Source organism: Bos indicus x Bos taurus, chromosome 8, assembly GCF_003369695.1.
Source record: "Bos indicus x Bos taurus breed Angus x Brahman F1 hybrid chromosome 8, Bos_hybrid_MaternalHap_v2.0, whole genome shotgun sequence".
Classification (NCBI taxonomy): Eukaryota; Metazoa; Chordata; class Mammalia; order Artiodactyla; family Bovidae; genus Bos; species Bos indicus x Bos taurus.
Window position 1 is genome coordinate 110,759,617 of NC_040083.1, and position 24,161 is coordinate 110,783,777.

Sequence of the window (24,161 nt, forward strand, 5' to 3'; positions counted from 1 at the left end):
TTGTAGCATTTTGATCCAGGAAAATGGGCCCCGGGGTCTTTGTTAGAGTATGAGATTCAAAAGGCTGGCAGCAAGGTGCAGAGGTGGGGTATCCGCTGGAAGTCCACTGGCGTGTGGGCCACTGTGCCCTTCAGATCATTCCTGTCCGTCCCCAGACCCTCTCCCCTGGACTAACGCTGTCTCCTTGACCCAACAGAAAGGAGGCGTGGCGTCGGGATTCAAGCACGTGGTCCCCAACGAGGTGGTGGTGCAGAGACTCTTCCAGGTCAAAGGGCGGCGTGTGGTCCGTGCCACCGAGGTGCCTGTGTCCTGGGAGAGCTTCAACAACGGCGACTGCTTCATCCTGGACCTGGGCAACGTGAGTTCTGCCCTGCCCTTTCTCAGGGGCCACTGCAGTGCCCCAGGCTTGGCCTGGGGAGGTGGGCTCATCCACGTGAACAATGTGAAGACACGGTGGGGCGGGTCGCAGGGGCAGCGGGCCCTGTGCTGTGTATGAGTCAGACACACCCGCAGAGACTCAGGGGAGGTGTGCGTGGCGCAGAGACTCAGGCTCGTCAGGTACACGCGCACAGACTGTGAACGGCCTCGGTGGTGTGTGGTCCCCGGGCATGTTGACATGCGCGTCTTGTGTATCTTTTATTCATGGTCACTCACTTGCACGTATATGGCGGGCGTGTTCAAAACCTATAGGCTCTTGAGATGTAGCCAATATGCTATAATAACTACAAACGGCGAATAGTCTTTAAAAGTAGTAAATCACTGTGTTGTGCCCCCGAGGCTTACATAGTGTTGTAAGTCAACTGTGCCTCTATCAGAAAAAGCTATAAGCTCTTGCCAGCAGGTGTAGGCACGTCATCATGATGAATGTCTGCACGTGGAGACTTGGGTGTGTTGTTCAAGGACCCACGCATGTGCGTGTCACTGTGTAGTTGCACATGCTCACTTGTCTGTGGCTCACTTGTGTGGGTGAGTGTGGGGTGCGCTTACCCAGACGCACCTTATAGACGTGTGATGCTTTGTACATATCCTTCCCAAATCCACATACACGCATTCCTGCAGGAAGACGTGGCCAGACGTTCTGTCCCCGGCCTCACGTATACAGGTGGTATAATGTCTATCGGAGAGGGAAAAGGCAGCCCACTGCAGTACGCTTGCCTGGGAAATCCCTGGGCAGAGGAGCCTGGTGGGCCGCAGTGCATGGGGGTCGCATAGGAGTTGGACGTGACCTAGCACCTTGACAGCAAACAGACACACACTGAGCATAAGCTTGTGATGAAAGTGTGACAGATGCACAGAAGAGCGTGTGAATTCTGCGTGTGCCGCTGGATGATCTGACGGAGTGGGCGTGCCCGTGTAGTTAACACCAGCTCAGGAAAGAGCACCGCCAGCCCTGGGAGGCCCCGTGTGGCCTCTTCTAGTCCCTTCCTCCCCATGGGTAACTCTCACCCCAGAGTTCCTCCACCCGCAGTTCCACCTGTTCCTGAACTTCATGTTCCTGGAACCTTTCCTCTTGCTGTCTGACTGGTTTTGCCCAACATTGTCTTTCCAAGGCCCATCCGTACTGCCGTTGCCTTTAGTTGTAGCTTGTTCCTTCTCCTTGTTACATACACTTTGCCGGTTTATCTGTTCTACTGTTGACGGACACTTGGGAGAGTTTGGGGCTCTTCAAAGGGATGCAACTCTGAGCCTTCTTGCAAAAGCTTTATTTTAAAACAGGTACATAGTTTTATTGATACTAATATCAATTCATGGTTATTCTGCATGAATGAAAATCCACGGTAGAAAAAGAAAGAAAGGGAAATATCATCAGTTCAATGATTCTCAGCGACGATGGTGAGCTGTCTTGAGAGCAAGCAGTCTGAATCAGACACTGCATTCTTGCACATGTCTTTTGGTGGACATTTGCATGCATTACTGTTGGGTATTTTCCCAGGAGAGGGATGGCTGGGTTGTAGCATATTTGCATATGGAGCTTTAAAAAGGCACAGTCACGTGGTTTTCGAAAGTGGTTGGACCAGTTTCACTCCCATCCTCAGGCATACATCTTTGTGCACATTCTGTAAGTAGGTGTACCTATGAAAAACACACGCCCGCAGCAGACCCTCACGTGCCTTGGTACACACACGTGACACCTGCTGTGCTTGGATGTGGGTGTGTGTGCTCCACCAGCCCTCATCTGGGCAAGCAGAGAACAGGTGTGCTTGTCACGTCGCTCGGCTGGGCGTCTATGAAGGCGGGCAGGGGGCGCTGCCTCACGTGGGGGCCTTGTCTTACAGGACATCTACCAGTGGTGTGGCTCCAGCAGCAACCGCTTTGAGAGGCTGAAGGCCACACAGGTGTCCAAGGGCATCCGGGACAACGAGCGGAGTGGCCGGGCCCGCGTGCACGTTTCCGAGGAGGGCGCCGAGCCTGAGGCCATGCTCGAGGTACCTGCGGCCGCGTCCCGGGAGCACAGGGTGGGGCTGAGCAAGGGGACGGGGGCTCATTCCTTCTCTCCGTCCAGTAGGCAACTGTGGGGTGACTTTGTTTTTCTACCAAGCCGAGGAGTCTCCCCCTGACCTTCCCCAGACTCCCCTGAGAGGTGGGGCTGGCATCCCAGGATCCAGTGCATCCGGGCTGTGAGCCACACCCTTCTGCCAAGAGGGTCGGATCCTCTAAAGGAGCTGAGCAAGAGGGTCTTGGCGTCTTCTGAGGACAAGCCTGGTGCTAGAGCCAGGCCAGAAAGAGACAACGGAGACCCAGTCCCCTCTTTCCTCTTCTGACCATTCCAATTAGTTTATGACCCATTTCGTCAATTGCATGATAGGCATCGCCAACCAGTGTGCTTTGAGGATGTATCAATAGAGCTAAAGGTCGCTAGGAAAAGGAGGAGACCACAGGCTGTGCTTCGTGCCACTTGTCTCTCCTGCTTGCCTGGGGCTGTTGAGCGCTGGTTTTTAGGAAGAGCAGAAGGTGACTGTTATGGGGAAAGAGCTTGGACACCAAGCATGGCTTGAGAGGGGCAATAGCTGGGGCCGTTGAGGCCGAAGGTGGCGCAGAATGGAGACGTGAAGATAGATTCTAATGTCGCAGGGATATGGGTTCAAATTTCTACTTAGCCACCTAATAGTGGTGTAGACTTTATTTTTCTGGGCTCCAAAATCACTGCAGATGGAACTGCAGCCATGAAATTAAAAGACGCTTGCTCCTTGGAAGCAAAGTTATGACCAACCTAGACAGCATATTAAAAAGCAGAGACATTACTTTGCCAACAAAAGTCCATCTAGTCAAGGCCATGGTTTTTCCAGTGCTCATGTATGGATGTGAGCGTTGGACTTTAAAGAAAGCTGAGCACCGAAGAATTGATGTTTTTGAACTGTGGTGTTGGAGAAGACTCTTGAGAGTCCCTTGGACTGCAAGGAGATCCAACCAGTCCATCCTAAAGGAGATCAGTCTTGGGTGTTCATTGGAAGGACTGATGCTGAAGCTGAAGCTCCAATACTTTGGCCACCTGATGCGAAGAGCTGACTCATTTGAAAAGACTGTGATGCTGGGAAAGATTGAGGGCAGGAGGAGAAGGGGACGACAGAGGATGAGGTGGCTGGATGGCATCACCGACTCGATAGACATGGGTTTGGGTGGACTCCGGGAGTTGGTGATGGACAGGGAGGCCTAGCGTGCTGCAGTTGATGGGGTTGCAAAGAGTCGGACATGACTGAGCGACTGAACTGAGCTGAACTAAGTGGTGTAGACAAGGTGCTGCCTCTCTGTGGACTTGGTTTCCTTGCCTGTGAAATGAGAGTGGTAATCCGTGCCTCTTGAAAGTGAAAGTTGCTCAGTCGTGTCCGACTCTTTGCGACCCCATGGACTGTAGTTCTCCAGGCCAGAATACTGGAGTGGGTAGTAGCCTTTCCCTTCTCCAGGGGATCTTCCCAACCCAGGGATCAAACCCAGGTCTCCCGCGTTGCAGGTGGATTCTTCACCAGCTGAGCCTCCAGGGAAGCCCCTGTGCCTCTTAGCATGGCTGCAAAGGTGAAGTGAGGTCCACTGAAGGCAGGTGGTGGGAGGTGTTGGTAGCTGTACTTATCCTTCTCAGAAGGCTTGGTGGAAATGGTAAACATCTGAAGGACTGCACGGGGTCCTCCTGGAGCTCCTGGAGACAGGGGTCAGGGAGGGACAGACTCCACAGGCAGCCCTGGCTGGGTTCTGCACCCCACAGGCACAGTCAGGGATCCAGGACATCTCCACAGGGAGTCCTGCCCCAAGTGGAAGGTTGCTGTGGATGGTGGAGGCCCACGTGGTCCCTGCTTGCCTGGGGAGAAAGCTCTCTCTGGAGCTCAGTCTCCTCCCTGGGGGGCGGCAGGCTGCCAGGAGCTCACCGCCATGCTTTCTTCCATCTCTCCATCTCCGCAGGTGCTGGGCCCCAAGCCAGCTCTGCCCGCAGGGACCGAGGACACAGCCAAGGAGGACGCGGCCAACCGCAAGCTGGCCAAGCTGTACAAGGTGAGCCTGGGCTGAGGTCCCTGGGTCTTGAGCTCTGGAAGGGGGTGCAGGAGACCTGGGCTTCCCCAGCTGTACTGGCCAGGGGCTTTGAGCCAGCACGTGTGGGGGTGCCATGGGGGGACTCGGCTTCTTACGGCTCCAGGGGACGCCCGTCTGCTGCCTCTGCGCCTCTGCCCCGGGAACAAGCGTGTGGGCGACCGCAGACACATCGGTGCCACTGTCACCGACGGGGCCCATGAAGTGGGGAGGGCGGAGGGCCGCAGAGTCCACGTTGCAGGATCTCTGGGGGGTCCAAGGGGAAATCCAGCAAAGTACTACAGAAGTGTGTGTCTATGTGTGTGTTATGGGCAGTGACTTTATAATTTCTTCTTATGGTTTTGAAAAGCTGGACTAAGGCTGATCTTGAGCCGGGGATGTCTGACCTCAGCCTGTGTTGCCCGAGTTGTGCCCTAAGCTTGTTTGTGGTGAAATAATAGCAGAATGAGGTGCAGATTCGTATCACCACCGCAGGAAGACCACATTACTGATATTTATTCTGATATTGAAGTAATAATACGTATTTGTCGTAAGTACTAGGGTTGAGCAATACTCAAGAACATAAAAAAATAAAAGTCAGTCTAATTTTATTAGTTTAAGATAGCCAGTACTATTTAAAAATGGGTTTTAATTACAAAAGTAACAATACTCAGTTTAAGAGAGTCAGCCTCCTCTCCTCCCTGCTCCTTGGGTTGCCGTGGTTACATGGTTGCCCGTTTGGTAAAGGAAACTCCAGTTTCCTGGGTCTCCTTATGTGTTTTTCCATCTCTATTTGATATTAACAGATGCAGGCTATTCATACTTCTTTTTTCCACTGGACCCTGTATAACGGCTGTGTAGTATTTTATTTTATGAATGTGGAAATCTCTGCAGACCCCTAATGATGGGCACGAGAACGTTTCCTCCTTTTCTGATCGCCAGCAGTCTCTCTGTGCGTGTGTGCTAAGTATGGCATTGGGGGAGGTTTCCAGATGTGGATTGCTTGGGTCACAGGCTGAATGAGGAGTCAGTGATTGAAAATACTGGTTCTTGGACGGGGAGCTACAGTCAGTAACTGGTAGTAACCTATGGTGGAGAATAATCCCCAAAATTGTGTGTGTGTGTAGCTGAGGAACCTTGTTATGTGAAACATTGTACGTTAACTAGTCAACTAACTTCAGGAAAACACATATATTAAGGAAAAAAACTGTTAACAGAATAGTTAAGTATATTTGTCTCCTCAAGATGAAAATTTTTTGGTATATACCAATTACCATAAAATAAATGACAAAAGAAAAAAAAAAAAAAAAAAGAAGGCGCTGCCTCTCGGGAGTTCCCTGGTTGCCGAGTGGTTTGGACTGTGGGCTTCCACTGCTATGGCCCTGGTTCCGTCCCGAGACAGGGAATTGATGTCTGCATTCAGCTGCGTGGCAGGACCAGAAGAAAACAGAAACACAAAAATACCAGTTCTGCAGTTAGACTGTCCGTCCTACCCCAGGGAGGAAGGTTCTGCCCTGAGAGTAACTGACAGGAGCACAGGCTCTGGACTTGCACTGTCTGGCTGCGAATCCCGGATCTGGCGCTCTCTAGCTGTGCAGGTGACCTCACCTCCCTGCGCCTTGGTTTCCTTGTGAAGGAAACAGGGGCAGTAATAAGATTACCTTTAGGGTTGCTGTAAGGATTAAAGGAGTTCTGTAACTGTAGAAGTTACTAAATTACATAAGGTTTTTAGAACAGTGCCTGGCACAAAGTAAGTTTTCAATAAATGCAGAACACTTGTTATTTAACTTCCTGACACGGTACTAAACTGCATTCTGGAAGGCTCCTTGATCACCCTCACCTGTTTACCGGAGTCTTGTCAGCCGTGGGTACTGTCAAATCTTTTGAATTTGGACAAGTAGGGTACCCTCAGAAGAGTTCAATGAACTTTTTATTTTAGAATAGTTTTTAGATTTACAGAAAAATTGCAAAGACGGTTCAGAAGGTTCCCATATACCCTTCACCCAGCTTCCCTTGAACATCTTAACATAACCCGGTACTTTTGTCAAAACTAAGAAACATCGGTTCAATGCTGTTAAGTAAACTGCAAGCTTCATTCAGATTTCCCCGTTTCCCCCTCCAGGTCCCAGCTCTGTAGCCCGCACTGCATGTAGACCGCGTTGCTTTTATCGTGTGCGTCCTTGTTTAAGCCGATGAGCTTGAACGTCCTTTCATCAGCTGGGCGGTGGTTTTCCTATGCCCCCTGCACTCCCGCATTTGATTCCCTTCCCTCTCTGGCTGCCATTTCCAAGCCACACCCATGTGTAGGTCACAGATGTGGTTGTGAGAAGGTGGAAAAGGACCAAGAAATTCCACATGAGCCTCAGGGCTGTATTTCTCTGCAGCGTCATTTGAGGTGGCGTGGGTTGTCGGCCTCTGCAAGTGCGGGCTTGGGGGCGCCCGTGGGCAGGCCGAGGTGGGGAAGACCACTCACAGGCCCGGGGTCCCTCTCATTCCCCCAGGTCTCCAATGGTGCAGGCACCATGTCGGTCTCCCTCGTGGCTGACGAGAACCCCTTCGCCCAGGGGGCCTTGAGGTCAGAGGACTGCTTCATCCTGGACCACGGCAAAGACGGAAAGATCTTTGTCTGGAAAGGTACTGGGGTGAGGGGAAGGGCTCCGACAGGGCCTTACACGGGCGCCCCTGCAGCCTTGCGGAACTCGGCTCACGAGCCTGGGGCATACAGGGAGGCTGGGGCTCTTGAGTCGCAACTTCCCTACTGGCTGAGTGGCCTTGGTCAAGTCACTTAACCTCTCTAAGACCCTGACTTCCTTATATGCAAATGAGGACAAGCTACTGATCATCACAGCAGGTTGCTGTGTGGATTAAATGCAGCAAGTTGAGTGTAGTTCTGAGCTCAGTAAGTGGGTTGGTGTGCTCCAGGTCATTAGCCAGGACCCCTCGCTGGACTCCCGGGAGCTCATGGCGTGGTCAGCTCTGGGGCCTCTGGCCTTGGCCGTCCACGGTCTAGGAACGAAAGGGAGGGAGGCGTGCCTTCTGCTCTCCCTGGGCCGCTGAGCACTGGGGTGCAGCCCTGACCCCAGGACTCTTGCTCGCCTTCGGCCAACAGGCAGGCAGGCCAACACCGAGGAGAGGAAGGCCGCCCTCAAAACAGCGTCCGACTTCATCTCCAAGATGGACTACCCCAGGCAGACCCAGGTGAGCCAGGGAGCTGGGTGGGACAGTGAGAGTGGGCCCGGTGGGGTGGGGAGGGCTGCTTGGACAGGGTGTCTGAGGCTCCCTGGAGGACCCTGGCCGGGTGGCCTCTGCCCTCCGGGGACTCCAGCCCAGCCACAACCTTCTCTTGCTCCATCCCTGCCAGGTCTCTGTCCTTCCCGAGGGCGGCGAGACCCCGCTGTTCAAACAGTTCTTCAAGAACTGGCGGGACCCAGACCAGACGGACGGCCCGGGCCTGAGCTATCTCTCCAGCCACATTGCCAACGTGGAGCGCGTGCCCTTCGACGCGGCCACCCTGCACACCTCCACTGCCATGGCCGCCCAGCACGGCATGGATGATGACGGCAGAGGGCAGAAGCAGGTACCTGGGGCGCTGGGGCGGGCGTGTCGAGGCGCCTTCCAGCTCCCTCCCTGGCACCTCTGGCCCACCTCTTCTCTGAGGATGTTTCTCTAAGAGGCTTTGACCCCAGTTTTGATGGGTGGGATTCTTTTGTCTTGCTTGAGTTTTACAACCAACATGTCCTAAGCCCCTGCTGTCTTGAGGGCTCCCTGCAAGTGTCTGAGACCCTGCCCTTTCCGTGAAGAGTGCTGGGACGGGAGGGGAGGTGGGCACAGCTGGTTGCTGAGACCTGTGTGGTCAGTGGAACATGGGGGATGCACAGGGACTCTGGGAACGCAGGAAGGGCAGTGGAGGTGGGTGGTTGGGGCATCTCCATAGAGATGGGGACCCTTGGGTGGGGCCTCCGAGTGTGAGGAGGTTTGCTGCCAGAGTAAGAGTGGGTATTCGGGCAGGGAGCTGTCCTGGGAGCCTGGTGCTGAGGATATTCTCAGGGGAGGGCCTTAAATTCCTTGTCCAAAAGTGTGGCCTTGATTCTGTATCAACCATTAGGTGCTAGTGAGGGTTTTTTCTTTTTCTTTTTTTAAAGGCAGAAATGTGACAGGCTCAGTTCTGTGCTTCCAGAACTCGCTGTGAAAATGAGTTCGAGACAGGAGAATGGGAGTAGAGACCTCATGCGGAGGTCGTTGCAATAGTTTAGGGAAGAGGAGATGGCCGTGAGCCCAAGGAGTTCACAGAGAAGATGGAGAGGTGGGGAGTGGGATTCCGAGATGTTTAGGAGGTAGAATCAACTTCAGACGTCGATCCCACCCTACATAATAGAAATGGCGAAATGTTCGTTCTGATTTATTACTGGTTCTGTCATTGGTTCATTAGTTCAGTGGCAGAGGAGCACGCGATGAAAATGAGCCAGGATAGGGCGATGTGGAAAGAGCCCCGGCAGCTCAGCGGTGTGGTCTTGGGGAAGTTACTTAACCTTTTTGAACCTCACTTTCCTCATCTGTGAAATGAAGCTTAAGTTAAATGTTAGTCCCTGGACCGTAGCCTACCTGGCTCCTCTGTCCATGGGCAAGAATACTGGAGTGGGTTGCCATTCCCTTCTCCAGGGGATCTTCCCGACCCAGAGGTCGAACGCAGGTCTCCTGCATCGCAGGGAGATGTTTTTACTGTCTGAGCCACCAGAGAAGCCCCTGCTAAAATGAGGCTTAATCCCACGCCATCACCTTCAAGAATTTTCGAGGTTCAAAGGTTCTACGTGCCAGGACTCGCAGCACCACCAGGTGGCGCTGCAGGGCTTCGTGACCGCTTGGAAAACCGTCACCCGAGCTTTGCAGAGAGATCTGCCAGCAGGAGTCATTCTGAGGTCACTCAGTGACGACCCTGCCTCTGCAGGTGATATCTAAAATCCAGCCAACTTGCTGATACAGCTAATGGCAACTTTAGTCGTCATCATCATCATAATTATTATTAACAGCAGCCGCCACCTGCAGGGCCGTCATCCTGTGCCAAGCACTGTGCTGGGCTCGTGAAGTAGCTCATGCGATCCTTACAACCTCCCTTATTATTCCCATTTTCAGATCAGGAAACTGAGGCCCATAGACATCAAGCAATTTGTCCAAGGGTGCACAGCCTGCGAAGGGGTAGAGCCTGATTTGGCTGCAGGTCGTATATTGATGTGTACTCTGAGCCTGTGTTGCACTGTGTAACACACACCAGAAGCACTTTCTGAACCCCGCCATGCAGCTACCAGTCCCTGGGCTGCTCCCAAGGAGGAGGAAGCGCGGGGGGCAGGGGTGTGCTGCCAGGATCTGAACAGAAGCCCTGGGTTTGAATCTTGGTGGCTCCGTGATTCCAGCAAGTTATTTCGCTTCAGGCTGAGTCCGAGGGCAATCCCGTGCTGTAACCGCTACCCAGCACCCTCTGGTTTCTCAGCTGGTTGGAGTTGGGGGCCGGGAATGCCGCCCGATGTCTGAGCCCAGCTTTGCTCTGGTAGATCTGGAGAATTGAAGGTTCCGACAAAGTGCCGGTGGACCCCGCCACGTACGGACAGTTCTACGGTGGTGACAGCTACATCATTCTGTACAACTACCGCCACGGCGGCCGTCAGGGACAGATCATCTACAACTGGTGAGGGTCTGGGGTCCCGGAGGGCACACGCTGGGAGCACGGCCACCGCGGGGGGCAGCGGGGGCGGAGCGGGGGGCACACGCTGGAGGCATGGCCACCGCAGGGAGCAGAGGGGATGGGGTGGGGGGCACACGCTGGGAGCATGGCCACAGCGGGGGGCAGAGGGGGCGGAGCGAGGGGCAGAGGGGGCGGAGCAGGGGGCAGAGGGGGCGGAGCGGGGGGCACACGCTGGGAGCATGGCCCCCACGGGGGGCATAGGACAGGGCTGAGGGGAGTTTGCGGGTGTGTGAACCTGGGCCAGCACAGCCGTGCCCACTGGGAAAGGCTTTTGTCCCCGGGGCAAGACCGCTGGTCTTACTTCTCAAAACAAGCTGTAAACTCATCTCATAAAAGCATCACATGTCCATTGTAGGAGAGACGTGCGGACTAGGGAGAAACGAATAGAAAATCTCTCCCTCGATTCCACTCTAAGTTCTGTTTATCCTCTGATGTTTTCTAACTAAAGATTATTTTTAATTCTTTAAAGAGAGATGACATATTCACGACTTCGCCCACCTTGCTCTGAAACCCTCACTCCTCTGTGGGTGCCTGCCTTCATTAGCCTCTCACATATCCTTCTAGTCATTTTTATGCAGACAAAAGCAAATCTGGCCCTGTATTCCTAGTCCTCCTCCCTCCCCATGCGAAAGATGGCCATCTGTGTATAATATACTGTGTATAATGTCCTGCACTTTGCTTTTTTTTTCCAGTTAATACTTTCTGGAGCTCAGACTGTGTCAGTCCATAAAGAGCTTCCTTACTCTCTTTTTTTACAGCCATGTAATATTCCACTGTGTGGCTATCCTGTAATTTATTTAACAAATTCCCTGCTGATGCATATTCGCTTTGATTCGGCTCCTACTGTCACAAGCACTGCCATGATTAGTTGGCTTAAACAAGCATCATTTTGGATGCGTGAGAAGTGTCTTTAGAGTGAGTTCCCAGAAGCTGGGCTGCTGGCTGACAGTGAGTGCGTGCGTCACTTTGAAGGTGGCACCCAGCTTCTGCAGATGAACTTTGTGCCGCTGGCCTTTTCACCGGTGACAGATGAGAGCATGTTCCCTCGTGGCCTCACTGGTGGACTGTGCTGTCACACTTTTGCTCTTTGTCAGCTTTAGAGTTGATAAAACGATGTCTCAGTATAATATCTTTCAGTTCGTTTCTCTTACTGTGCAATCTCCAACTTTTCAAAGGTTGACTGATGGGTTTCTGCTTTTTTAAACTTGCTGAAAAGTTGGAAAAACAGTGCAAACAGTTTCCATGTACCTGTTTCAGTTCCCTCTGCGGTCAGCTCCTACCTAACCACAGTTCAGTTTTCAAAACCGAGAAATTAACATTGTTGCAAGACCATTTGCTCCTCTGTAGACGTTTCTTGAATTTCACCAGTTCTCCCACTAATGTCCTTTCTCTGGTCTAGGATCTAACCCAGGGTCTCACGTGGTATTTAGTCATCATGCCTCTCAGTGGCGTTTAATCGTCGTGTTCTCCGTCTTTTAATGTGTGACAGTTCCTCAGGCTTCACTCGTCTTTCCTGGTTTCGATGCTGTGGAGGTCGCCTCTCAGTTTGACAACCTCAGACTTTTAAAAGCAGCTTGAAGAAATGTTTCTGGACTAGGTGTTAATGATACACACGGTACAAAATTCACCAGAAGGCTTTTAGAACATTTTCTTTGATCAGCACGTTGATCTGTTAGATTGCTTATGCAGATAGCACAGGTTAGTTATGGGAAATTTAGACGGCGGAGGAAGAGGTGAGACAGAAAGCCCTCCACCACACATCTCCCTGTGGGCAGGTGTAGGATGAGGAAGTCCACTGGCTGTGGTCGGATCTCTGTGAGAAGACGGGCAGCCGCGCTGGGGTGTGTGGTGACGGGCTGCTGACTGGGGTGTGTGCTGTGTTGCTTTGGCTCCTGGCTCTGGTTCCTTTTCAGAGAAATCTCTTTTCCTCTTGTTTGTCAGTTTCACTACCTGTAATCTGGAGATTTGCAGGTTTCTCAGGCCCAGGATGACGGAGGGGCCCCGGGCTCTGTGCAAACCAAGGTGCTGAGGTTCACTTCTCTTCCAGGCAGGGCGCCCAGTCCACCCAGGATGAGGTCGCTGCCTCGGCCATCCTGACCGCTCAGCTGGACGAGGAGCTGGGAGGGACTCCCGTGCAGGTGAGCCCAGCCCGCTGCTCACTCATGTGACCGTCCCTCATCCCATGCATCCATCCTTTTGATAGACATTTACGCAGGACGCGGATGCTGCGTCTGCCAACGTGAACACACAGATGTATCCTCCCCCGGCCCCCGGCCCTGCCCTGCCCTGAACCTCTGTGATGTGGTTTATTACAGTCTAGTCGTGGGAGAAAGAGGTTCATCAGACATGCAGGCAGAGGATGTACCATCACACGTGGCCTGAATTCTCACCAGCAGAGTGGAGCTGGGGTCTGAGCTCTGACCCAGCAGTGGCGGCTCTTGCTGGGAAGGGACCACGAACCACCCTCCACCCCCAAACCCACATGTGAGGTGATCTGGATTTAGGCAGCACGGGTCACAGCTGGGATCCGAAGTGACACGGCACACAGGGCAGGAACAGATGGGACCCTCTCAGACCTCCTTGTCCCTCTCCCACCGCCAAGCCCTCGGCCGCGGTCTGCACTGGCTCTGCGGGAGGGCTCTCTCCAGACCTGGAAGGCTCTTTTCTCACCACTCTGCCAGCTTTCTTGGCCGAGGCTGACGTCACAATCTGGGAAGAATGTCCACGAACCATCCCTGGGCTTCCATTTAAGGGAATATTTGCAAACATGGGCTCTCTGGGTTCTTGGACTAGACCCAGCCTCAGCCAGGCTAGGCCTTGTGGGAGGGGAAACGCCGAAGCAGTGCCCGGGGTTACCTCAGCCAGCAGGGCTGTCTCCAGCCTTCCTGCACCTCCTGTTCCCTGGCCAGCCCCACTCCACACACAGACCCGAGCATGATGGGCTTGTTTGGGGGTGAGCCTGGGCCATGCCAGCTGCCCTGAGCTGAGCCCAGTGTGTGCGCATAGGACGATGCTCCCACCCCCCTTTCCTGACCTGCTCTCCCGTCTCCCTTTCAGAGCCGTGTGGTCCAAGGCAAGGAGCCCGCTCACCTCATGAGCCTGTTTGGCGGGAAACCCATGATCATCTACAGGGGCGGCACCTCCCGCGAGGGTGGGCAGACGGCCCCCGCCAGCACCCGCCTGTTCCAGGTCCGGGCCAGCAGCTCTGGAGCCACCCGAGCCGTGGAGGTAAGGCCCTGGGCCCCGGACCCCTAGCAAGACTGGCCTCTCGGAAACCCCCCAGGCCTGATGGGCAGACCTCTGGGTGCAGAATCGGTCGGGCAGCTGAGGGGCTGAGAAGCAGCTTTTTGTGCCTTGCTGCCCTGGCAGCAGGATTGTGTGTCTTAGACTTCTCCTTGTTTCAAGAATGCCCAGTGTCCCTCGCACGCCTTCCATGATGGCCAAGTCATTACCTAACAGATAGTCCATTCTTCACAATCTGGATGTTGTTCTTGATTCCATCCAGTTGGCTGCTGTCCCTTTTATAGTGGAAGGTGCAGAAGCTGAACGTAATCCTGCTGAGCAGCCTAGAGGACAATGGGATTATCACCTCCTTTGTTGTGGGTGCTCAACTTCTATTAATGCCTCCCCGATTTCTAGAATCTCCTTGGCTAAGCACAGTGTATTCGTGGCTCGTGGGAGTCAGCTGAGCCCCTCAGTGTCCCGAGTCCTTGTCCTCAGCTCTGATGGGGCACACGTTCCCTCCTCCAAGTCCACCCGTAAGAGCTGCTCTTGCTGCAGTGTCTCCTGGGCTGCGAGGAGTGGGTGAAGCCTTTTTACCTATTTCCTGATTGATTAATTGAGCACTACCCTCCCAGGTGATGCCCAAGGCTGGCGCGCTGAATTCCAACGATGCCTTTGTCCTGAAGACCCCCTCGGCCGCCTACCTGTGGGTGGGTGCGGGAGCCAGCGAGGCAGAGAAGACCGGGGCCCTGGAGCTGCTCAGGGTGCTTCGGGCCCAACCTGTGCAGGTGGCAGAAGGCAGCGAGCCAGGTAGGAGCGAGAGGCAAGGGGCCTGCTGCTCTCTGGGGATGGAGCTGCTGGGTTCCCCTGCCTCCTGTCTGCTCGGGGCTTTCGTTATCCTCCTCCTGCCTCAGCACTTATCCCCTAACGTATGTTCACTAAAGTGGGTGAGATGAAAAGGGGGCTTCTCTGGTGGCTCAGACAGTAAGGAATCTGCCTGCAATGCGGGAGACTTGGGTTTGATCCCCGGGTCGGGAAGATCCCCTGGAGGAGGGCATGGCAATCCACTCCAGTATACTTGCCTGGAGAATCCCACGGACAGAGGATCCTGGTGGGCCACAGTCCATGGGGTCGCAGAGTCGGACACGGCCAACACGTACACCCAAGATGAAAATGAGAATGTGGTCGTTGAGAGGGAGGTGTCTAGGAGTTAGAGAAAGGAGAGCCCAGTGTGGGCTGGGGCAGGTGGGGAAGGCAGCTGGAGGGGGGCTCACTTGCGGGAAAGCCGTGAAAGATTATATGTGGCAGCATCGGCCTCATGGGGGCTGTGGTCTGTCCTAACCTTGAGAAGCTTCGTGGACAGAAATGCCACGAGCCTGCCTTGTTTCCAGAGCGGGAGTCAGGAGCACTTCCGTTATGCTAACCCTAGATCTTTCCCTCCTTGGTTTTAAGCCCGCTCTCTCTTGCTTGATGCTAAGCAGAAATGGGGAAGAATAGTTCGATCTAGAGTCACATAATCCATTGAAAACGTCTGAAAGAGTGGACATGTTCTGTATCTGCTAGGTCTAATTTGGTCACCACTGGTCACATGGTTATGGGCTTCCCTTGGTGGCCAGTGGGAAAGAATCCACCTGCCAATGCAGGAGCCTCAGGTTCGATCCCTGGGTCGGGAACATCCCTTGGAGAAGGAAAGTGCACCCACTCCAGTATTCTTGCCTGGGAAATCCCGCGGACAGAGGAGCCTGGTGGTTAGTCCATGGGGTTGGAAAAGAGTCAGACATGACTAAACCACCACCAGTCACATGCTTCAGTTAATGTATATTTAAATATGACTGGTGGGAAAATGCATTTAAATATAAAAAGCACATGTGGCTGGAGCAGATATAGTGGGAAAATACAGGGGACTGGAGTCAGATGAGGTGGCTTTACTCCGCGCCTGCTGTGTGGCGCTGGGCGAGTGGCTTGGCCTCTCTGAGCCTCAGCCGCCTCGTTTGTCGAGCGGGGATAATTATCCCCATCCCACAGTGCTGTGCCAGTCTCAGAGCAGAAGCAGCCCCGGCCCTGTGTCTGCTGCCGAGTCTGCCCCCCGGGGCCTCTGCTTCATCACCCTCGAGTCCCGCAGGCCCTGTTCCTCTTGGTCACACTGGGGTTTTAAGATGCCGGGTGGCGGTTGAGAGCACTTGGCTGTGCGAAGGCAGCATTTGTCCCAGAGTCTGCGGAGAAGTGCTGGAGGGGGCAGGTGGTGTCAGCTGGTAACTGGCTTGGCCTCCCCTCACAGACAGCTTCTGGGAGGCCCTGGGTGGGAAGGCCGCCTACCGCACGTCCCCACGGCTGAAGGACAAGAAGATGGACGCCCACCCTCCTCGCCTCTTCGCCTGCTCCAACAAGATCGGACGTTTCGTGGTGAGTCCCAGAGGAGGTCCAAGGTCGCTCCCTCTGCTCGCCCCTTGGGAAGTGTTTTCCAGGGAGCAAGCTGAGGCATCCACAGCAGGGGCAGGGAGAGGCCTTCTGACGACCCAGTACAGACCCCCACAGGCTGGAGCCAGCTCAGCAGCTCCCCATGGAGGGCAGAGAGAGCTGGGGGAAGGCGGCTTGCGGTGGGCTCTCATTAACCTCTTCCATCCCTTCCTAGATCGAGGAGGTCCCTGGCGAGCTCATGCAGGAAGACTTGGCCACTGATGACGTCATGCTTCTGGACACCTGGGACCAGGTAATGGACGGTCCCCCAAGTAACTTCCCGCTCTGAGCTCCGTGTCCTCATCTGCAGCTTGGGCGCGATGGTGCCCACCTGGCATTATCCCAGCAGATGAGAGGCAGGTAGAATCCCCTTGCCAACAGCAAAGCACCTTAGAAAGGCAAATCAGATGACCAGCATTTGTTCCCAGGCCTTAGGGGAGCGTGAACTCTTACTTTGAACCTGTTGGTAAAGACAGTTGGGCTTTGGTTCACATCTCATGCAGGCGTAACCTCTCACCTAGAAAGAGACATGCCCCTGTCCCCAAGGGCCTTGCGTCCTCGTGAGGGATGGCAGTCAGTAGCCCTTCCTAGCGAGCTGTCTCCTCCTCGAGTTGTCAGGGTTGAACATAGCAGCCATGCAGGTGCAAGACTGCTCTGCATCTGCCCGGCTTCTTCTTGGGCTCCCCGGTTGGAAGGTCAGTACCAGAAGCTTTGCAGTTTAGCCATCAGCTGCTGGCTCCTTTGTTCCATTGGCTCCTTAATCTGCTTGTTCATCTGTGTGTTCATGCGCTCAGTCAACACATGTGAAGCATCACTGTCTTCCAGGCAGAATGCTGGGTTGCTGGGAGTCCTGTGATGAACAGGATAGACACCATGCATAGCTGGTGGGGAGGCGCCCAGGTAGCAGGCACACAGCTGTTCATAAGGGCGAAAGTGTCTGCATTCTCTTGTCTGATACCATCTTATGAATGGGCACCCCTGGTGGCTCAGATGGTAAAGAGTCCACCTGTAATGCAGGAGACTTGGGTTCAGTCCCTGGGTTGGGGCAATCCCCTGGAAAAGGGAATGACCACCCACTCCAGTATTCTTGCCTGGAGAACTCCATGGATAGAGGAGCTTGTCGGACTACAGTCTGTAGGGTTGCAAGAGACATGACTGAGTGATGAACGCTTTCACATTTTATGACAGCACTGTTTATAATAGCCAGGACATGGAAGCAACCTGGATGTCCATCAGCAGATGAATGGATAAGAAAGGTGTGGTGCATATACACAATGGAGTATTACTCAGCCATTAAAAATACATTTGAATCAGTTCTAATGAGGTGAATGAAACTGGAGCCTATTATACAGAGTGAAGTAAGCCAGAAAGAAAAATACCAATACAGTATACTAACGCATATATATAGAATTTAGAAAGATGGTAACGATAACCCTGTATGAGAGACAGCAAAAGAGACACAGATGTATAGAACAGTCTTTTGGACTCTGTGGGAGAGGGAGAGGGTAGGATGATTTGGGAGAATGGCACTGAAACATGTATAATATCATATGTGAAACGAATCGCCAGTCCAGGTTCAATGCAGGATACAGGAAGCTTGGGGGTGGTGCACTGGGATGACCCAGAGGGATGGTATGGGGAGGGAGCTGGGAGGGGGGTTCAGGATGGGGAGCACGTGTATACTCGTGGTGGATTCATGTTGATGTATGGCAAAACCAATACAATATTGTAAAGTAATTAGCCTCCAATTAAAATAAATAAATTTTTATTACAAATAATAAAATATTTTAGATACACATCAGAATAGATGACACATAAAAATCAGCTGAAATGATTTTTTGGGGTAATAAAGCTCATCTTAAGAAGCTGAAGTTGAACGGTTCTATGAACACCTATGAGACCTTTTAGAACTAACACCCAAAAAAGATGTCCTTTTCATTATAGGGGACTGGAATGCAAAAGTAGAAAGTCAAGAAATACTTGGGGTAACAGGCAAATTTGGCCTTGGAATATGGAATGAAGCAGGGCAAAGGCTAATAGAGTTTTGCCAAGAGAACGCACTGGTCATAGCAAACACTCTCTTCCAACAACACAAGAGAAGACTCTACACATGGACATCACCAGATGGTCAACACTAAAATCAGATTGATTGTATTCTTTGCAGCCAAAGATGGGGAAGCTCTATACAGTCAGCAAAAACAAGACTAGTAGCTGAGTGTGGCTCAGATCATGAACTCCTTATTGCCAAATTCAGACTTAAATTGAAGAAAGTAGGGAAAACCACTAGACCATTCAGGTATGACCTAAATCAAATTCCTTATGATTATACTGTGGAAGTGAGAAATAGATTTAAGGGACTAGATCTGATAGACAGAGTGCCTGATGAACTATGGGCGGAGGTTCGTGACATTGTACAGGAGCCAGGGATCAAGACCATCCCCGTGGAAAAGAAATGCAAAAAAGCAAAATGGCTGTCTGGGGAGGCCTTACAAATAGCTGTGAAAAGAAGAGAAGCAAAATGCAAAGGAGAAAATGAAAGATATAAGCATTTGAATGCAGAGTTCCAAAGAATAGCAAGGAGAGATAAGAAAGCCTTCCTCAGCGATCAATGCAAAGAAATAGAGGAAAACAACAGAATGGGAAAGACTAGAGATCTCTTCAAGAAAATTAGAGATACCAAGGGAACATTTCATGCAAAGATGGGCTCGATAAAGGACAGAAATGATATGGACCTAACAGAAGCAGAAGATACTAAGAAGAGGTGGCAAGAATACACAGAACTGTACAAAAAAGATCTTCACGACCCAGATAATCACGATGGTGTGATCACTGACCTAGAGCCAGACATCCTGGAATGTGAAGTCAAGTGGGCCTTAGAAAGCATCACTACGAACAAAGCTAGTGGAGGTGATGGAATTCCAGTTGAGCTATTTCAAATCCTGGAAGATGATGCTGTGAAAGTGTTGCACTCAATATGCCCACAAATTTGGAAAACTCAGCAGTGGCCACAGGACTGGAAAAGGTCAGTTTTCATTTCAATTCCAAAGAAAGGCAATGCCAAAGAATGCTCAAACTACTGCACAATTGCACTCATCTCACACGCTAGTAAAGTAATGCTCAAAATTCTCCAAGCCAGGCTTCAGCAATATGTGAACAATGAACTTCCAGATGTTCAAGCTGGTTTTAGAAAAGGCAGAGGAACCAGAGACCAAATTGCCAACATCTGCTGGATCATGGAAAAAGCAAGAGAGTTCCAGAAAAACATCTATTTCTGCTTTATTGACTATGCCAAAGCCTTAGACTGTGTGGATCACAATAAACTGTGGAAACTTCTGAAAGAGATGGGAATACCAGACCACCTGACCTGCCTCTTGAGAAACCTGTATGCAGGTCAGGTAGCAACAGTTAGAACTGGACATGGAACAACAGATTGGTTCCAAATAGGAAAAGGAGTACATCAAGGCTGTATATTGTCACCCTGCTTATTTAACTTATATGCAGAGTACATCATGAGAAATGCCAGACTGGAAGAAGCACAAGCCGGAATCAAGATTGCAGGGAGAAATATCAATAACCTCAGATATGCAGATGACACCACCCTTATGGCAGAAAGTGAAGAGGAACTAAAAAGCCTCTTGATGAAAGTGAAAGTGGAGAGTGAAAAATTTGGCTTAAAACTCAACATTCAGAAAATGAAGATCATGGCATCTGGTCCCATCACTTCATGGGAAATAGATGGGAAAACAGTGGAAACAGTGTCAGACTTTATTTTTTGGGCTCCAAAATCACTGCAGATGGTGACTGCAGCCATGAAATTAAAAGATGCTTACTCCTTGGAAGGAAAGTTATGACCAACCTAGATAGCATATTCAAAACCAGAGACATTACTTTGCCAACAAAGGTTCGTCTAGTCAAGGCTATGGTTTTTCCTGTGGACATGTATGGATGTGAGAGTTGGACTGTGAAAAAGGCTGAGGGCAGAAGAATTGATGCTTTTGAACTGTGGTGTTGGAGAAGACTCTTGAGAGTCCCTTGGACTGCAAGGAGATCCAACCCGTCCATTCTGAAGGAGATAAGCCCTGGGTGTTCTTTGGAAGGACTGATGCTAAAGCTGAAACTCCAATACTTTGGCCACCTCATACAAACAGTTGACTCTTTGGAAAAGACTCTGATGCTGGGAGGGATTGGGGGCAGGAGGAGAAGGGGACGACAGAGGATGAGATGGCTGGATTGCATCACCGACTCCATGGACATGAGTTGGGTGAACTCCAGGAATTGGTGATGGACAGAGAGGCCTGGCGTGCTGCGATTCATGGGGTCACGAAGAGTTGGACACGACTGAGCGACTGAACTGAAGACTCAAGATGGCGGTAGTGGTGATGAGTTACTTCTCTTCCAAGGCTTAGAACCCTATTGGCTCAGATACCAAGAGAGTGGCCCCCAGCAGACTCAGTGCTCACTGGTTGGATCAATAAACTAGTGAGCACATTGGTCTGCTCACTGGTTGAATAAGTTTATGCCCCCAAACGGATCATTCGTGAACTTCTAGAGAAGGGGCTCCGTCTCATGGCTGTCCCAGCTTGGTTGTCAGTGCTATTGACTGAGGCAGGCTGGGGTGGAGGACGTGCAGGTGCGGGGAGTCTGAGGCAGGTGGGCTTCCAGCACAGGGGCAGCTCCTGCTCAGCTTCACCCGCCTGCCAGTGGTCGTGGTTGCCAGGTCCTCCCCGTTCTCAGGGGGATCTGCAGTCTGGATTGAACGTAACCAGCTAGTGACTCCATTTGTCTAAAAAGACACAGCAGACCACCAGCCTCCAGTGGAGGGCGGGCCTGCAAAGCGGGGTGTCGGTCACCAGTTCGCCGTGTCTGTTCCCCAGTCCTCTAGTCACAGTCCGTGGGCTGTGAATGGGGAGGGGGGTGTCCGGCCCACACCTGGAACCTCCTCCTCTTCCAACAGCAAGCTGGGTCAGTGCCCCTCGTGCGGCTTCATCTCACACCTTCCCTCTCCTGCCTCTCCTCCAGGTCTTTGTCTGGGTTGGTAAGGATTCTCAAGAAGAGGAGAAGACAGAAGCCCTGACCTCTGGTGAGGACCCACGCGTGCCTGCCGGTCTGTTTCGGGCGGTGGGGCGGGAGCAGCTTCCTGTGCGGGTCTGGGAGTTCGTGACAGTGGGGTGGGGGCTTCCTCCCCCACGGCCAGCCCCTGGTGAGCCTTCCCTGGGTGGTGAGAGAACAGCTCGGTTCCTGCAGAAGCCGTGGGTCACAGCAAGAGGAAGAGGCAGATAGAAGCTGCCTCGGGTTCCCAGGATGCCCAGGGACTAACCGCATCTGGATCTAGATGCAGGAAAGCAGGTCTCTGGTAGCTGAGTAGAGTCTGATTTGGGAGCTGGAAATCCAGAAGCTGGTTTCTTCAATACCTTCCAGTAGGGGACGCTAGAGAACAATGAGGCACGCCTTGTGAAGCTGGAGGTTAAACTGTGACCCCTGGCCTTTCCTGTGTTTCTGGGCGGGGCAGTGAAGGAGTCACGTGGTTGTCGTTGCCTTTAAGGAATGGTGGTGTCCGAGGGAGGGGTTGGGTGTTAGGGGCAGGGGGACCACAGCCACCGTAGGCGTGGAACCAGCTCTCCTCGGTGGTGGAGACGCTGAGGATTCTTCTGCCCATGTGTCTGCAGCTAAGCGCTACATCGAGACGGACCCAGCTAATCGTGACCGGCGGACCCCCATCACTGTGGTGAAGCAGGGCTTCGAGCCCCCCTCGTTCGTGGGCTGGTTCCTCGGCTGGGATGACAACTATTGGTCTGTGGACCCCTTGGACAGGGCCCTCGCTGAGCTGGCTGCCTGAGGAAGGCAGGCCCCACCCCATTGCCGGCCAGTGCCTTTCAGAACTGTCCGCCCTTCGAGAGGAGACCTTAGAGTGAGCAGGGTCAACCTGGTGTGTGTGCGCGTGTGGTTGGTTTTTTCTTTTTCCTTTTTTTTTTTTTTACTGTAGCCAAAACAGCCCTGCAAAAATTCAGGGTCCTTGCAGAATTGTCTCAAGTGTCTGTGCTTTTGAAAATTGAATTCAATAAAAAGCTTTTTGAAGTGTGTGACCTGCTGTGGTTGTTTGTCCTGAGAAGTATCCTCACTGTTCTGGGAAGGGTCCATGGGGTGGGGGTGGGGGGTTGGCCTGTGCCTGAGACCCAGTGAATGAGCTTCATTCAACCCACATATAAATCTGATCCTCCGAGAAGCAGATGCCAAGATGAGATGGAATGGGCAGAGACTGCACTAGGGGGAGAGTGCTTGTATGGAAGGAGATTGACAGGCAGCCAGAGGAGGCTGGAGAGCCTTCAGACAGATGCCATCTGACCCCACGTGAAGCAGGGAGGAAGAGGGGTTGGGTGGATGCGTCTTAGACAGCCGTGCAGTCCAGGCGGCTTTTGCATAGCTTTTGGGGAGTCCTGAGACAAAGTGAAAAAAAAATTAATGGCATAGTCCCATTTGTGTTGTTAATTTATCCTTTTGATCATTTGCAAATGTACGATTCAGCAGCGCTGAAGACACTGGCGGCGTTGTGGAGCTGTCCCCACCATCTCCACCCAAACCTTTTTCCTAATCCCCAGCTTAGCTTTATACCCTGTGCCCATGACACAACTCCTTCCCTCTTCCTACTTCCCATCTGCCCCTGGGAACCTTATTGCACTTTCTGTCTCTGTGAACTTGCCTGTTCTAGGTGCATCGTGGAAGTGGAACCATGCACTTGCCTTCTGTCTGGCTTATTTCACTTAGCTTGATGCTTTCAGGATTCATACATTTTACAGCCCATAAAGTAACTGCATTCTTTTTGTGGCTGAATACTATTCCATCGTGTGTGTATATACCGTCTCATTCATGCTTTCATCCATCGATGGACACTCAGATCCTCTCCACCTTTTGGCTGCTGTGAATAATGCCTCTGGGGGTCTTCCCTGGTGGTCCAGTGGTTAAGAATCCCTCTTCAACGTGGGGGACGGAGGTTCAGTCCCTGGTTGGGGGTGCTGCAGGGCAACTAAGATCCCGTGTGCCGCAGCTGAGAGTTGATGCAGACGAATAAATAGATTTTCTTTAAAAAAAGTGTTACTCTGAACGTTGGTGTACAAATATTTGTTTGATTCAGAATGTTCTGGAGCCCATCAGCCAACAAAGGCGATGAAGGTCTCCCAGGAGCGGATGAAGTGTGTCTAATCGCCCCACTTTGGTCAGTCATTGGGAGGCACGGCCTTGGAACACTGGGGGCAAGGAGGTCAAGGCAGTAGCGGGACCCTAGAGTCACTTACACTCCCGGGGGTTGCCCTTCCCTGGAGCATCTACATGGCTCTTCTTCGTCTCCTCTGCTTGCCACGGGTGTTTCTGCTGACAGGAGGTACCCCTCGGTGCTCTCCGAGTTTGCAGCATGGGTGAGGGCCTCTGTGCCCCTTTGGTCCCCCAGACCCTGACTCTCTGCTCATGCTCACGTTGTCACAAAGTCCTGTTAGGCAGAAGAGGAAACAGGAGTCCAGAATGGGAGTGGCTAAAAGACAAGGAGGGGGAAAGCCCGAGAAAATAGGACAAAGGAAGGTCCAAGGACTGGAGTGAGGACCTCAGATGGAGCCCAGTTTACACAGGGCAGGCCCAGGGGAAGGAAAAACCATGTGGGGAAGGAAAAACCATGTAAAAAGAGGAGCCAAAGGGCCGGGGGTCATGCACGGGCACTCTCTCTCTCTCTTTCCTCTTCGCATCTTTTGGGTCGGCTTGCCCTCATGCCTCGAGGATGTTATTTTCCTTTATTTTCTAAATAACACGGAGCTGTGACACCATCCAAGAGCTGTGACACGCTGAGGGCTTTAACGTCCGTCGCTTCAAATTTTTGTTGTAATGAGACAGAAATGAGGAAATTGCACACTCCCCTGACAGTGCCTGTTAGACATTTCCATGAACTCTTGTCTCTAAACCTTTTCTCCATGGAGATCCCAAATCAGTCCAAAGAACTGAAGAGGGCCAAGCCCCTCCCCTCCCCTCCATCCTTCTGGTCTTTTCTCTGGTGGTTTCCTCTTTTGTTCCATGCCACCTCCCTCTCCCCCATCCCTATCAAGTTACAGAAGGAAACTCCCCTGCAGAGGATGTAGAAGAACAGAAGCCAGTGTGAGGGGTTCTGTGGTGGGAAGGGCGTGTGTGTGTGTGTGTGTGTGTGTGTGTGTGTGTGTGTGTGTGTGTGTGTGTGTGTGTGTGTGTGTGTGTGTGTGTGTGTTTACACCAT

The 24,161-nt window shown here is 52.4% G+C and overlaps 1 protein-coding gene across 3 annotated transcripts in view; it reads left to right on the forward strand.

The window, feature by feature from the left end:
- The window catches only part of GSN (gelsolin), a 60,947-nt gene extending 38,951 nt beyond the window's left edge, over window positions 1-21,996 (forward strand). For all 3 annotated transcript variants that reach the window (XM_027550691.1, XM_027550692.1, XM_027550690.1), the window contains 14 exons: window positions 197-358; window positions 2,277-2,426; window positions 4,393-4,482; window positions 6,999-7,131; window positions 7,607-7,695; window positions 7,859-8,074; window positions 10,044-10,177; window positions 12,282-12,372; window positions 13,292-13,462; window positions 14,092-14,266; window positions 15,735-15,859; window positions 16,089-16,166; window positions 20,933-20,993; window positions 21,580-21,996. In XM_027550691.1, the coding sequence (XP_027406492.1) occupies window positions 197-358; window positions 2,277-2,426; window positions 4,393-4,482; window positions 6,999-7,131; window positions 7,607-7,695; window positions 7,859-8,074; window positions 10,044-10,177; window positions 12,282-12,372; window positions 13,292-13,462; window positions 14,092-14,266; window positions 15,735-15,859; window positions 16,089-16,166; window positions 20,933-20,993; window positions 21,580-21,749 (1,845 nt within the window). In that variant the 3' untranslated portion in view covers window positions 21,750-21,996. The remainder of the gene's footprint in view (window positions 1-196; window positions 359-2,276; window positions 2,427-4,392; window positions 4,483-6,998; window positions 7,132-7,606; window positions 7,696-7,858; window positions 8,075-10,043; window positions 10,178-12,281; window positions 12,373-13,291; window positions 13,463-14,091; window positions 14,267-15,734; window positions 15,860-16,088; window positions 16,167-20,932; window positions 20,994-21,579) is intronic.
- Window positions 21,997-24,161: the final 2,165 nt, after the last annotated feature.